Genomic DNA, 12,493 nt, shown 5'->3' with positions numbered 1-12,493 from the left:
TATTTTAAAGGTCCAGGCTGCTTTAAAGGAGCACAGAATGTCGAAATGAGGTGAGTGACAGTTGCAATTTATCTGCTTTATATCCTGTTAATTTCTGTCATCTCTCGTGGTGGCACAGTGTCAAGCACATCCCCATGCTCAGAGCTAAGGAGGATTGTTTTATATTTGCTCGTACAATTTTATGGGGGCCCGGGGGGATGCCTGGCTGGTTCAATCGGTGGAGCGTGGGACTCTTGGTCTCAGGGTCACGAGTTCAAGCCCCACGTTGAATGTAGAGATTACTTTTTTTTTTTTTTTTTAACATTTTATTTATTTTTGAGACAGAGAGCATGAACAGGGGAGGGTCAGAGAAAGAGGGAGACACAGAATCTGAAACAGGCTCTAGGCTCTGAGCTGTCAGCCCAGAGCCCGACGCGGGGCTCGAACCCACGGACTGCGAGATCATGACCTGAGCCGAAGTCGGACGCTTAACCGACTGAGCCACCCAGGCGCCCAGAGATTACTTTTTTTTTAAAAAAGATTATTATTTTTTTAAAAAATTTTTTTTAGCGTTTGTTTGTTTTTGAGACAGGGAAAGACAGCATGAATGGGGGAGGGTCAGAGAGAGAGAGGGAGACACAGAATCTGAAACAGGCTCCAGGCTCTGAGCTGTCGGCACAGAGCCTGACACAGGGCTCGAACTCACGGACCGCGAGATCATGACCTGAGCCGAAGTCGGATGCTTAACCAACTGAATGAGTCACCCAGACACCCCTAAAAAAAGATTATTTTATGGGGGTGGCAGCCCAAGCCTAATTTTTAGAAAGGCAGTCTCTGAGCCATGGCCTTCTGAATTGATGACTCATTTATAAGAAGTTCAAATGCAAAGATTCGATTTCGGCAGTCTACACTAGAATGAGTTAACCTAGAGCAACACAATGAATGGGGGGGGGGGGTCTCCAGTTCATTAAAAGCAGATACACACCATGTATGATCAATGTGTTTTTATTATATTTTTAAATAATTGAAATGTACATATTTTTAAAACCTTAAGTGCTCTCTTCGGCAGCACATACACTAAAACGTTAAGACATCCCTATGGAAATGTGAGGTTTTGAGAGATCTGGTCTGCAAGCCCATGAGCTAAATGGCCTTCCAGTGGAACGTTCTCCATGCACTGGAGCACTGGGGCAGCTGCCCTGAGAGGCAGGAGGACAGAAAGAAGAGGAAGGGAAGAGTTGAAAAGAGAATGGAGAGCAGAGGACAGGTGCAGCTGGGCTTGGAAGAGGGACATCGGTCTCCAAACACATGGGGTGATAGAACCTCTCTTTGGCCAGAGTTTACTCATATTCTCCTGAACTCTATTTTTTTTTAACTTTTTAAAATGTTTATTTATTTTTGAGAGAGAGAGAAATATGAGTGTGAACAGGGAGGGGCAAAGAGAGAGGGAGACACAGAATCCAAAACAGGCTCCAGGCTCTGAACTATCAGCACAGAGCCCGGCGCGGGGCTCGAACCCACGAACCGCGAGATCATGACCTGAGTGGAAAGTCAGACGCTCGACTGACCGAGCCATCCAGGTGAGCATGAGTGGGGTGGGAGAGGCAGGCAGAGAGAGAAGGAGAGAGAGAAAATCCCAAGCAGCCTCTGCACTGTCAGCACAGAGCCTGATGCAGGGCTTGAACTTCTGAACCGTGAGATCATGACCTGAGCCGAAATCAGGAGTCCGACGCTTAACTGACTGAGCCAGCCTGGCACCCCTGACTTTACCATTTTTAACAAGTGTCACGAATACTTGTTTCTTTAGGGTTTTCAGACAGGGGCCCTCCAGGCAGAGGGTGGTAGTTTGGATGGCCGTTGGGGAGGTTCTGGAATGAGTTGTCCTGGTTTCCAGAAAGAACACGGTGGTTCCATCCTGTAAGGGCTGGGGGAACCATTGGCCCATTCTAAGCATGGAGTAGGGGGTGGGGGTAAGTGACAATGGTCTTTGGGACCCCTCTCCTCTTTGTCCCTCAGAAGCTGCTGACTGAACAAGTCAAAGGGTTCCACTTTCAACCTGTGCCGAGACCCTGTGCTCTCCAGGAAACAATCTCTCGGCTGTGAATAAAGACAGGCTGGTGTGGACGTCCCTCAATGCAGGCAGCTGCCTATAAACAGATTGCCCTCCGAATCCAGAGACCCCATGTTACCCCGACCTGTGGGAGCAAAGTCTGTGTAAAAATGCAGCCAACAAGAAGTCTCAGGTCCCATGAATTATAGACAGGTGGCTTGAGTACCACGTAAAGAGTTAGATGCCTTTGGAGCATCCTTTCAGATCAAAGATCCTGTAATCCTGAGAATTCAAAGGAGCATAGCTTACTTTCCAAACTTAGCCTGTCCTTCAGAGCATGGTCCAAACGCCTCGTCTTCCTGTGAGGATCCCTGATCCATCCCAGGTGGGAGAGACTCTTCTCCCCTCTGAAAGCTCATAACACTTTGTCCCTTTAAAGAAAAAAATAAAGCATCTGCACCTTTCCTCAGTGGCACTAACCGCTTTCTTTGTGGAAGAACTCTTTTCTTCCCTGGTACAGGAGCTCCCGGAGGGGGGCACGAATCAGTCCACACCTCCTAGCAGGAGATGAGGTCTTGCTTCTTTAAATGTTTGGCAAGTGGGCATATGAACAGGCAGCTCGGTGGAAATGAAAAACAGCAAATCATCACGTAGGAAAACAGTCTTGCGGAGCGCCTGGGTGGCTCAGTCGGTTGAGCGTCCGGCTTCGGCTCGGGTCATGATCTCGCGGTCCGTGAGTTCGAGCCCTGCGTCAGGCTCTGTGCTGACAGCTCAGAGCCTGGGGCCTGTTTCAGATTCTGTGTCCCCCTCTCTCTCTGCCCCTCCCCCACTCGTGCTCTGTCTCTCTCTGACTCAGAAATAAATAAACACTAAAAAAAAAATTGAAAAACAGCCTTGCTAGAAATTTAGTTACAACGAGTAAAATTACTAAATGCAATTAAAAATTGTTTAGCCTTGGGGCGCCTGGGTGGCGCAGTCGGTTAAGCGTCCAACTTCAGCCAGGTCACGATCTCGCGGTCCGTGAGTTCGAGCCCCGCATCGGGCTCTGGGCTGATGGCTCAGACCCTGGAGCCTGTTTCTGATTCTATGTCTCCCTCTCTCTCTGCCCCTCCCCCGTTCATGCTCTGTCTCTCTCTGTCCCAAAAATAAATAAAAAATGTTGAAAAAATAAAAATTGTTTAGCCCAAACCCAGTGTTGGCCACCTCGTGGAGACACATGCTGTTATGTGCTGAATTGTGCCCCCTCTAAATTTCATATCGTGAATCCTAACCCCTGGTGCATCAGAACGTGACCTTTATTTGGAAACAGGTTTGTTGCAGATGTAATTAGAGAAGATGAGGTCATTAGGGTGGGCCCTAATTTAATATGACTGATGTCCTTATAAAAAAGGGGAAATTAGGACACAGACAAGCACACACGGGGAACGCCATGTGAAGGTGACAGCAGAGATCGGGGTGAAGCTTCTAGAAGTCAAGGAACAAGGAACACCAAAGATTGCCAGGAGAGGCTCCAGAAGCTAGAGCAAAGGCATGGAGCAGACTCTCCCATCACAGCCATCACAAGAAACCAACCCTTCCAACACTGGTCTCACAGTTTCAGTCTCCAGAACTGTGACACAATGCATTTCTTTTTTTCTTTCGGTTTTCAATTTTGAGAAAGAGAAAGAGGGCTCGTGTGCACACGCGTGAGCAGGGGAGGAGCAGAGAGAGGGAGAGAGAGAATCCCAAGCAGGCTCTGCAGGGTCAGCACAGAGCCCGACGCGGGGCTCAATCCTACCAACCGCGAGATCATGACCTGAGCCGAAATCAAGAACTTAGCCGACTGAGCCACCCAGGCGCCCAGAGACAATGCATTTGTGTTGTTTGTACCACTCACTTTGTGGTACTTTGTTTCAGCAGCCCTGGCTGACCTACGCACAGGCCTACTGGTATGTCACTCATGGGAGCGGGGACCTGGCTGAGTTTTCTGGAGAACAACCCTGCAATACACAGCCAGCTGTTCACCCTCTCAGACGCAGCGTTCGCTTCTGGAAATAACCCCAAAGTTCTGTTTGTTTGTCTGTTCAATTACTTTGTGGACTATTATCCAGCAATGGAGCATTGATACAAGCATGCAACAACCAGGATGAATCTCCAGGGAATTACGTGGAGTGAAAAAAGCCAATCCTAAAAGGCTCTAGACTGTTTGGTTCCATTTAGGTAACACTTCTGAAATGACAATATTATAGAAATGGAGAACAGATTAGTGGTGCCATGGGTTAGGGGTGAAGAGGGAGGGCGTGGGAAGAAGGTAGGTGTGATTATAAAAAGGCAGTGAGAGGGATCTTTGTGATCAGAGTGATTCATTATCTTAGCTGTGACGGATACTTGAACTTACACATGTGATAAATTTACATGGACCGAAACACACACGCACGTGTGCATGCGCACAAGAAGGCAAGTAAAATGGGAAATCTGAACTAAATTGGTGGATTGTATCAATGTCGGTATCCTGGTTATGATATTGTACTATAGCTTTGCGAGATGTTGCCATAGAGAGAAACTGGCTGAAGGGTACATGCAATTCTCTCCGTATTATTCCTTATAAGTACCTGTGAATTCACAATTGATCTCAAAAAGTTGAACTCAAAAAATTGCTTTGGGCAAGGAAATTCGTAGCATCCCTACTGAGGATAGGGGAGCATTGAAATAGCCTAAAGTATCCACAACAGAAGTGAGCTAAAACCCTAGGGGTTTAACTCTGAAGAAAGACAGACTCCTGAACTGAGTACATATAAAGCTGGATAAGCAGGAAGTGAAGCAGATGAGCATCATAGCATCGATGACATCTGTGAGCCGTTCCGTGGAGAGCACGGCTATACCTTGGCAGAGAAGAATTCGAAAGGATGGACACACTTCATCGGTTCAAATCCACTGGATTCTTCCCTTGTTTCTTTTCACCTCACTTCAGTTTCAAATAAAACCCTGAAGCCAAATGAAATCCTTCGCCATCCTCCGGCCGCTGGCTCCCCCTTCGGTCTCCAGCAGGTGGCAGGAGTGCCCCAAGGATGGGCCCCCACGGGCTCCGGTTCAGGCGGATGGGTCTGTAGCTCCGGACAGCAGGTGGGGCTCCCGCGCAGACAGCGCCAAGTTTCAGGAATCCGGGCATCGGGAACTGCCCTCTCCCAAATCCAGGGCAAGAAGGCCGCTGTCCGGCCACGATAGGGTTAACGGTCTACATTCCAGAGCCAGGGAAAAGGAGGCTGGAGGGTCACAGACAGGGGGAGGGGGCGCAGAGGGCCGGCTTCTCACAACACCCACGGGCTCTGTTGGGAGAGATAGATCACCTCCAACAATGGCCACAGCTGTTTTCGTCTGCCCCGAAGGAAACTGACTTAGGAAGCAGGTATCAGAGAGGGCCCTTCCTGCAGGGGCTTCTGTCTGGCTTGTAAAACTGTCAGGGCAGCTGCATTCATGTGTCGAGTGATGGATGGAGGAAAGGAGGGACAGACGGCTTCAGATGGACACAGCGGCTTGCAAGTCAAGGCAGGTGGCAAAGGCCTCGCGGAGGCTCTGCAGGTGGGGCATACTGATTCATTGCCCAGTGAAAATACCAAGGGGACCCGGGCCACAGCCCTCTTCCCAGCCTCCTGGAACAATCCATCTGCAGTGAAAGCTTCCGCTGGCTCTCCTTTCTTTTCCTGCACCTCAGGTGTGAACCTTCCTCCCCGGTGCCTCTACCCCTCCCAGGCCCCTGGTTCTGCTCCAGGGCTAAGGTAGCAATTCCTTTTGATTTCTTTGTGGCTAGCTGGACCTGGGATGGCTTCATGGAATGCACCCCATAGCATGGACCAATAAGGTTTTCCATATAGGACTCAAAGCTGTTTTTGAAAAATAGAATCGTCTGAGAAACCAACCAGCCGAACAAACAAAAAGATGATGAAGAAGAAAAAAAGGATGTCAGCACTGAAAATGCCGGCCTTGGTCTTGCTACGAAAAGGGATTTTTGTGCTCTCCGTTCCTACCCACAGCCTGGCCAGGGAAATGACTGCCTTGGGCACATCAGTCCGCAAGCAGCAGTGAGTGTCTTGGCCAAGAAGTGCCTGTCACCATGCGCAGAATCCCCACGGTTTCCTCCTCGCGCTCCATCACCACTGTCCGTTGACTTACTCATCCTGGCCTTGGAACCAGAATCCCCGCCCCCTTGCCCAAGCAGATACTCTCCCCGCGGCCCTCCAGTTTTCTCTCTTGCCTTCCAGAGGGTGCCAACGGGGGCTTTCTTGATCAGCGTAATCGATGCTCAGCCTCATGGAACCGGGACCAATGGGGTTTCTTAAAAAGTATCCTTCTGCCCCTGCCTGGGTCTGTGGGGGGCCAAAGATATACCCCTCGGGCCACTTGTCGGTGGGGTAACAAACGAACTTGGCCTGAGAAAGGCACTTGGCTGGGCTTAGCCCTGTGGAGGACTCCGGGCTGTAGTTTTCTTTGTGAAGCTGGCCCAAAGCTTGTTTTGAGAAAGCCCGAGGGGCCCAAGGAGGTAAAGATTGTGAGCTGGAGCTCATCTTGATATCCGAAAACCACAGCCGCCTGCACGTGGGAGGTGCTGGAGGGCAGGCTCGCCTCACACGCCCCCCTCTCTCTAGGTCACCTGGGAGCACCGGCTCCCAGGGAGTTTGCTGTGCCTGAGAAGTCTTTGGGGAGGGCTTGCTCTGAGCACACCCGTTCCCTCCCCCTGGGCTGAGAGAAACATGGGACCAGCCCTGCCCCAGCCTGTCCTCATTGGTTGGCACGAGGCAGAGGGGGCTTTAAAAAGGCAAACGTGTCCCAGGCTGGGGACCGGAGCCTGTGCTACTGGAAGGCTGGGTGCCCTCCTCTGGCTGGCGCCATGCAGCTCTCTCTCGCCCTGTGTCTTGTCTGCCTGCTGGTGCACGCAGCCTTCCGTGTGGTGGAGGGCCAGGGCTGGCAGGCCTTCAAGAACGATGCCACGGAGATCATCCCTGAGCTGGGCGAGTACCCCGAGCCTCCGCCAGAGCTGGAGAACAAGACCATGAACCGAGCGGAGAACGGAGGGAGACCCCCTCACCATCCCTTTGAGACCAAAGGTATGGGGTAGAGGAGGGCATGTTTAGCACAAGGGGCCTGGGAGGGTTCTCTCTGGGAGGTTTTGAAGACTGGGGTAGACAGTGCCCCCCGCTGCCGGCGCTCCAGGAGGGACAGTCTTGCCTGGAGGCAGGGGAGGACAGCATGCCTAACCTAGTAGCCTTGGCATTGAGGTGCAGGGGCCCGGGGCTGGCAGGGGGCTGGCCGCGGGAGCCCGGGGCAGAGAGGAGCCTGAGGTGGTGAGAGCCCAACTCTGGGACAGGCTCAGAGCCTCAGAATGGAGACAGTTTCAAAGAATCCCCTCCGGAGATCACAGGAGATAGGTCCCCCAGCTGGCACCTCGGGAGAGGGGACAAGGCAAGGGAGCCTCACAGCTGTGAGCACCTGCCGGATGCAGATCCTTTACACAGGCCATACCTGAACCTTACCCCGGGGATCCACCACGCGGGAGCCCCATGAGGTGACCTCTCAGCCGGCAAGTAAAGAAATGAGATCTCCAGATGCTAAGTAACTTGGTAGTGAGAAGAACTCGGGTTTGGCCCCAGTTTGATCCCATTCCAAGACAGCCCTGCAGGGGGATCGTGGGGGGGGGGGCGGTGCGGAACTGAGAGCCAGAGAAAACCCCACACAGAGCCATGAGAAAGGGACATTCCCCCTGCCCCCGGTCTGCCCAGCCAGCTGGCACTTGAAGGAATGCAAGCTGCAGGGACAGTCTTAGCCTCGGACCTGGGCGGCAGCTGGGGTCGGGCCCTGGAGGGGAGGTGGCATCCTCTGTGCAGGGAGTGGACACAGGTGCCCCCATCTTCTGCCCCCAGACCAGGCCTTGCCTCGTTCCTAGGGAGGGAGCCTGACCCCAGTGACAAGGCAACAGCCCCATTGGAGGGCACATCTGGGTTCCTGGTCAGGTCTGCGCAGAGAAGCCCGGGGAGGGCGGGGGTGACAGCTGGCTCTGCAGCTGGCAGGAACGGCTGGGGGCGGGGGCCGGAATGACACTTCAGAGGGAGGGCCTCACTGCCCTCCGGTCGTTGGGCGGGCTGGTGAGGAATCCACTGCCCAGGCCCCTCTCGACCCATCCCTCCTTGCCCCACAATTGTGAAGGCTGGGGAACCCCACAGGAGGCCTGGGGCCTCAAGTCTTCACAAGAGGAGGGCGGCAGCACATCACCCCCCCCCCCCCCCGCCCCCGGGCAAGGTCGATTAAGCTCAAGTGACTGCTTCATGCCCCTGTTTGGATCCCAAGTACAAACCATCCACTTCCCCGGGCTCCTATAAGAGGCCACAGGCCCCGAGGACGCTGTGAGCTCAAAACAAAGTCACCCTCTGCAGAGGAAGTGCCTGACCCAGGGGCACTATTCTTGGAAAGTCCAAAACACCTCCTTCCCTGGGCAAACAGGCCACCCCCACACGCTACCCCTGCAGCCCGGGAACAGTGGTAAGGAGGCCAAACCAGCGCAGAAACCAGGTCAGCCACGGGAGGAAGGCGGACTCCACATCTCCCCTGCCATGCTTATTCTGCAGGGCCTGGGGAGTGGAGCCTTCTCTGCTTTTCTCTGGTTTTGGTCGTGGGCTATTTTTCATCCCTTGTGTCACATGGGAACTGTCCCCATGAGACCCTCGGGTGGGGGACAGGCTGGCATCTGTCTAAGCCCACAGTAGGAGAGTTGATCAAGGTGCCTTCAGGGCACGAAGCCAGGCCACAGAGCCCAGTCCCCGCCCCCCCCCCCCCCCCAACCCAGGAACAAGCCTGTGTCACCCTCGGAGATCCATCTAAATGGCACAAAACAAGAGATGTCCCCGGCAGAGTGCTTGGTACACAGCAGGTGCTTAATAAATGTTTGTGGCAGGCGAACCTGTAGGTTTTCAGTCAGAGCTCTGTCCCCTGGGGCAGGAAGTAACTGCAGTAAAAGGCAGCCCTTTGCCCCCACCCCCAGCCCAGCCTCCCACCTGGGCACTCAGGCACATAGCTTCTGCCTTTGTGGGACCCCAGAGGTGTTGGGGCCCCAGGGAACTGGGGTGAGGAGACCCAACTCTGCCTTTTGGGCAAGTGTTATTCCCTCTCGAGGCCTCCGTGTCCTCAGCGATGATGAGAGGGTTGGACAAGCTGCCTTTGGCTCTCTTCGCGTCTAATGACTTCTCCTCCCCACCTCCCCTTCCATCCCTGTCCTTGGCAGCAGTTGCCCTGATTTATTACCTCCAATTAACCCCTACTCCTTTCTCTATCCCCTCACCATCCCTCCCAAGTGGCTGGAAAAAGAATTTAGGAGAAGCCAAGACCATGTAAAGGGTGTGGCTAATACCTACTCTGCCTCGACCAGGCACTCTGTGGCACAGATGTGACTTCCATCTGGAGAAAAGGGCCCCCTTGGAGAAGAAGAAGAATAACACTGCTCTTACTGTGTGCTCACAGTGTCCCCTGCATTATATACACGCAACTAACTCCTTAGGACAACCCGTTTTTCTGATAAGGAGCACAGAGAGGCTAAGTGACTTGCCCAAGATCACACAGTGATGGAGCTGGTATTCGAACTGCAACAGGCACTTGGCTCCAAAGTTTTAGGGGGAAGGGGTGGGTCAGCGTTCTTTCCACCAGCCGCCACCCCGTCCCTCCGAGTAATAGATGCCCATCTGGAGAGCCCGCAGGATTGGAAAAGACCTGGGCTGGGGGCTGGGGGGGTTGGTGGCGCGGAGGGAGCCGGGCTGGCCTCACAAGCCGTCTCTCCCGCAGACGTGTCCGAGTACAGCTGCCGCGAGCTGCACTTCACCCGCTACGTGACGGACGGGCCCTGCCGCAGCGCCAAGCCGGTCACCGAGCTGGTGTGCTCCGGCCAGTGCGGCCCGGCGCGCCTGCTGCCCAACGCCATCGGCCGCGGCAAGTGGTGGCGCCCGAGCGGACCCGACTTCCGCTGCATCCCCGACCGCTACCGCGCGCAGCGGGTGCAGCTGCTGTGCCCCGGTGACGCGGCGCCGCGCGCGCGCAAAGTGCGCCTGGTGGCCTCGTGCAAGTGCAAGCGCCTCACCCGCTTCCACAATCAGTCCGAGCTCAAGGACTTCGGGCCCGAGGCCGCGCGGCCGCAGAAGGGCCGAAAGCCGCGCCCCCGCGCCCGGGGCGCCAAAGCCAACCAGGCCGAGCTGGAGAACGCCTATTAGAGGCCGCCCGCCGCGCCGCGCCTTCCCCCGCAACCCGCGCCCCGGCCCAGGCGCCCGGCTTTCTGCCCTCGGCGCGCGGTTTGATTGTTTGTATCTCATTGTAAATGCCTGCAACCCAGGGCAGGGGGCTGAGACCTTCTGGGCTTCGGCAGGAGGTAGCCAGGCCCTGCGGATCCCGGGCGCCAGCAGAGCCCCCACTCCCTCGTCTCCGAGGGGGTCCCGCAGGGCAGGGGAGGGCGCTGAGAGTCACAGACACTGAGCCACGCAGCCCCGCCTACAGGGGCCGCCCACCTTTGCTGGTCCCACTTCCGAGGAGGCAGAAAAGCAAGAATTTCACCGCCCAGGAGTTCTAAGGGAGCAGTGGGGGAGGAGGAAAGTCCCGGGACTGGTTAAGAAAGTGCGATAAGATTCCCTCTCCACTTCTCTGCCCCTCAAAAAGCCTTTAGTGCCTTGTTGTGCCAAGAACACAGGACCGGGGTCCATAGATATGGTTTCTAGTCCGGACTCTGCCGCTAACGCGCTGGATAACCTTGGACCACACTCTTCTCTTTCTTGTCCTCAATTTCCTATTCGGAAAATGGAGGTGGGGGTGGGATTTGTATCTCGAGGAGTCTACGGTCACCTGATTCCAAGGCCTTGCGTGTCTTTTGAATGGGCAAAGGAGAGAGAGAGAGGTTGGGTTGAAATGCTGCCATGGTCACGTCCAGAATTCAGAGTTGTGATGCCCGGATCTGACAGCCAAAGATGAAAAACAAGTGTGGCCGTGGGGGTGGGGTGCGGGGTTGGTGTCTTTTTTAGGGCTGACAAACTCCTGGAAGAAGCTGTGTTCTCTCCCGGCCTGGCCCTCCCCGGATGTTTGCCTGTCTTCACCCCTCCATCCCAAAGGATGCAGAAACAATGCCATTGGTTGGGGTTGAGAAGGAGAAGGTCCCAGGACACTGGGCTTGCAGGCCCAAGGGAGCAGCCACCACCCATGCAAAGACCAGCGAATCCCTCTGCAGACGTCCTCCTGCCTACCACTCACAGACACAATTCTGTCTAGAACCTAGCTTCTTAGTGCTGTTACCTGTGATGTCATATCTTACACTGAAATAATATTACTTGGGGAAAAAAATTACAAGTTCTGTACATATGCCGAGAAACCACAAAGCCTGATAGATGTCATCCAAAAATCTTTTTGAAAGTCATTTCCAGACACCTCTTACTTTCTGTGTAGTTTCTACACATTGTGTAACACACACACACACACACACCAAACCAGAAGCACATGCCGTGTGAAATCCCGCCAGGCTGGTCCTTTCCACAATCCTTCCATGTGGGATTTGTCCACAAGAATGAAAGTCGTGGTTTTTACAAAGAGTTAAGTTACATATTTATTTTCTCACTTAAGTTATTTATGCAAAAGTTTTTCTTGTAGAGAAATGACAACGTTAATATTGCTTTATGAAATACCAGTCTGTTCTTTCCAGAGGCATTGTTAATAAAGACAATGAATCATTTCCGAGAGGATGTGGTCTCATGTTTGTCAACCACACACAGCCATTCCTGTCAAAGTTGACATCCTTTTCTTCGGCGCTAGGACTGCAACCTTGGAGGCACCTTTGCCTGGGCTGTGGTGGCCCTTGTGGCAATTATGTCCTCCCTTTGAAAAGTCATGCTTGTCCCTTCCTTTCCAAACCTAAACCTCATTCCTTCCCCGCGGCCATTGTAATAACTTCAGCCTGGTCTCCCTGAAGCAGCCTGCCCTCCACACTGTCATCCAGAAACACTGTTCTCATCGTGCCTCACCCCTGCTCAAAATCCTTCCGTAGATCCTCCTTGCCCAAGATCAAGTTGGGGCTTCTCAGCCTGACACGTGAAGCCTTCCCCTGCTGGGTTCCCATCCCCCCTCTACCAAACTTCCTTCCTGACTCCGAGAGGCCGAACTATACTCGCCCTTGCCTTTTTAGTTGATCCTCCCCCCCCCCCCCCCCCCCGCCCTCCGCCTCAGACCACCCCCAATGACGCCTGCTCTTACTTCGGAGTTCATGTTCCTTGTCACCTCCGAGCCTGCACCTTCCAGAGATGTTGCAATCCCCACTGATCTCTCCTCATGTGCCCCAGGCCTTTTGTCCATGCCACTGCTTTGCTTCCTGATTCTGTCTTCTGTGCGATATTCATTCGAGGACGTGTGTCTCACCTGGTCAAGCCCTGCGGAGTCCTGGGACAGACGCAAAGCCAAGTACAACTCGGTTCCAGC

General features: G+C 53.8%; 1 protein-coding gene across 1 annotated transcript; it reads left to right on the top strand.

Moving 5' to 3' along the window:
• Positions 1-6,666: 6,666 nt before the first annotated feature.
• Positions 6,667-12,181, top strand: SOST (sclerostin). Its single transcript, XM_060645963.3, has 2 exons — positions 6,667-7,110; positions 9,833-12,181. Exons 1-2 carry the CDS (start codon positions 6,894-6,896, stop codon positions 10,252-10,254), a joined length of 639 nt encoding a protein of 212 aa, XP_060501946.1. The 5' UTR covers positions 6,667-6,893; the 3' UTR covers positions 10,255-12,181.
• The last annotated feature ends 312 nt before the right edge of the window (positions 12,182-12,493 follow it).

The sequence above is a fragment of the Panthera onca genome, chromosome E1 (genome assembly GCF_046562875.1).
Source record: "Panthera onca isolate mPanOnc1 chromosome E1, mPanOnc1 haplotype 2, whole genome shotgun sequence".
Taxonomy (NCBI): domain Eukaryota; kingdom Metazoa; phylum Chordata; class Mammalia; order Carnivora; family Felidae; genus Panthera; species Panthera onca.
Note: the sequence above shows the minus strand (reverse complement) of the source record. Positions and strands in the feature narration are given on the sequence as shown.

Excerpts from the sequence above, each read along its gene's own strand:
- SOST (XM_060645963.3), top strand. The coding sequence starts at position 6,894 with ATGCAGCTCTCTCTCGCCCTGTGTCTTGTCTGCCTGCTGGTGCACGCA. Across the intron at positions 7,111-9,832 it reads CCATCCCTTTGAGACCAAAG|ACGTGTCCGAGTACAGCTGC; the intron begins GTATGGGGTAGA and ends TCTCTCCCGCAG.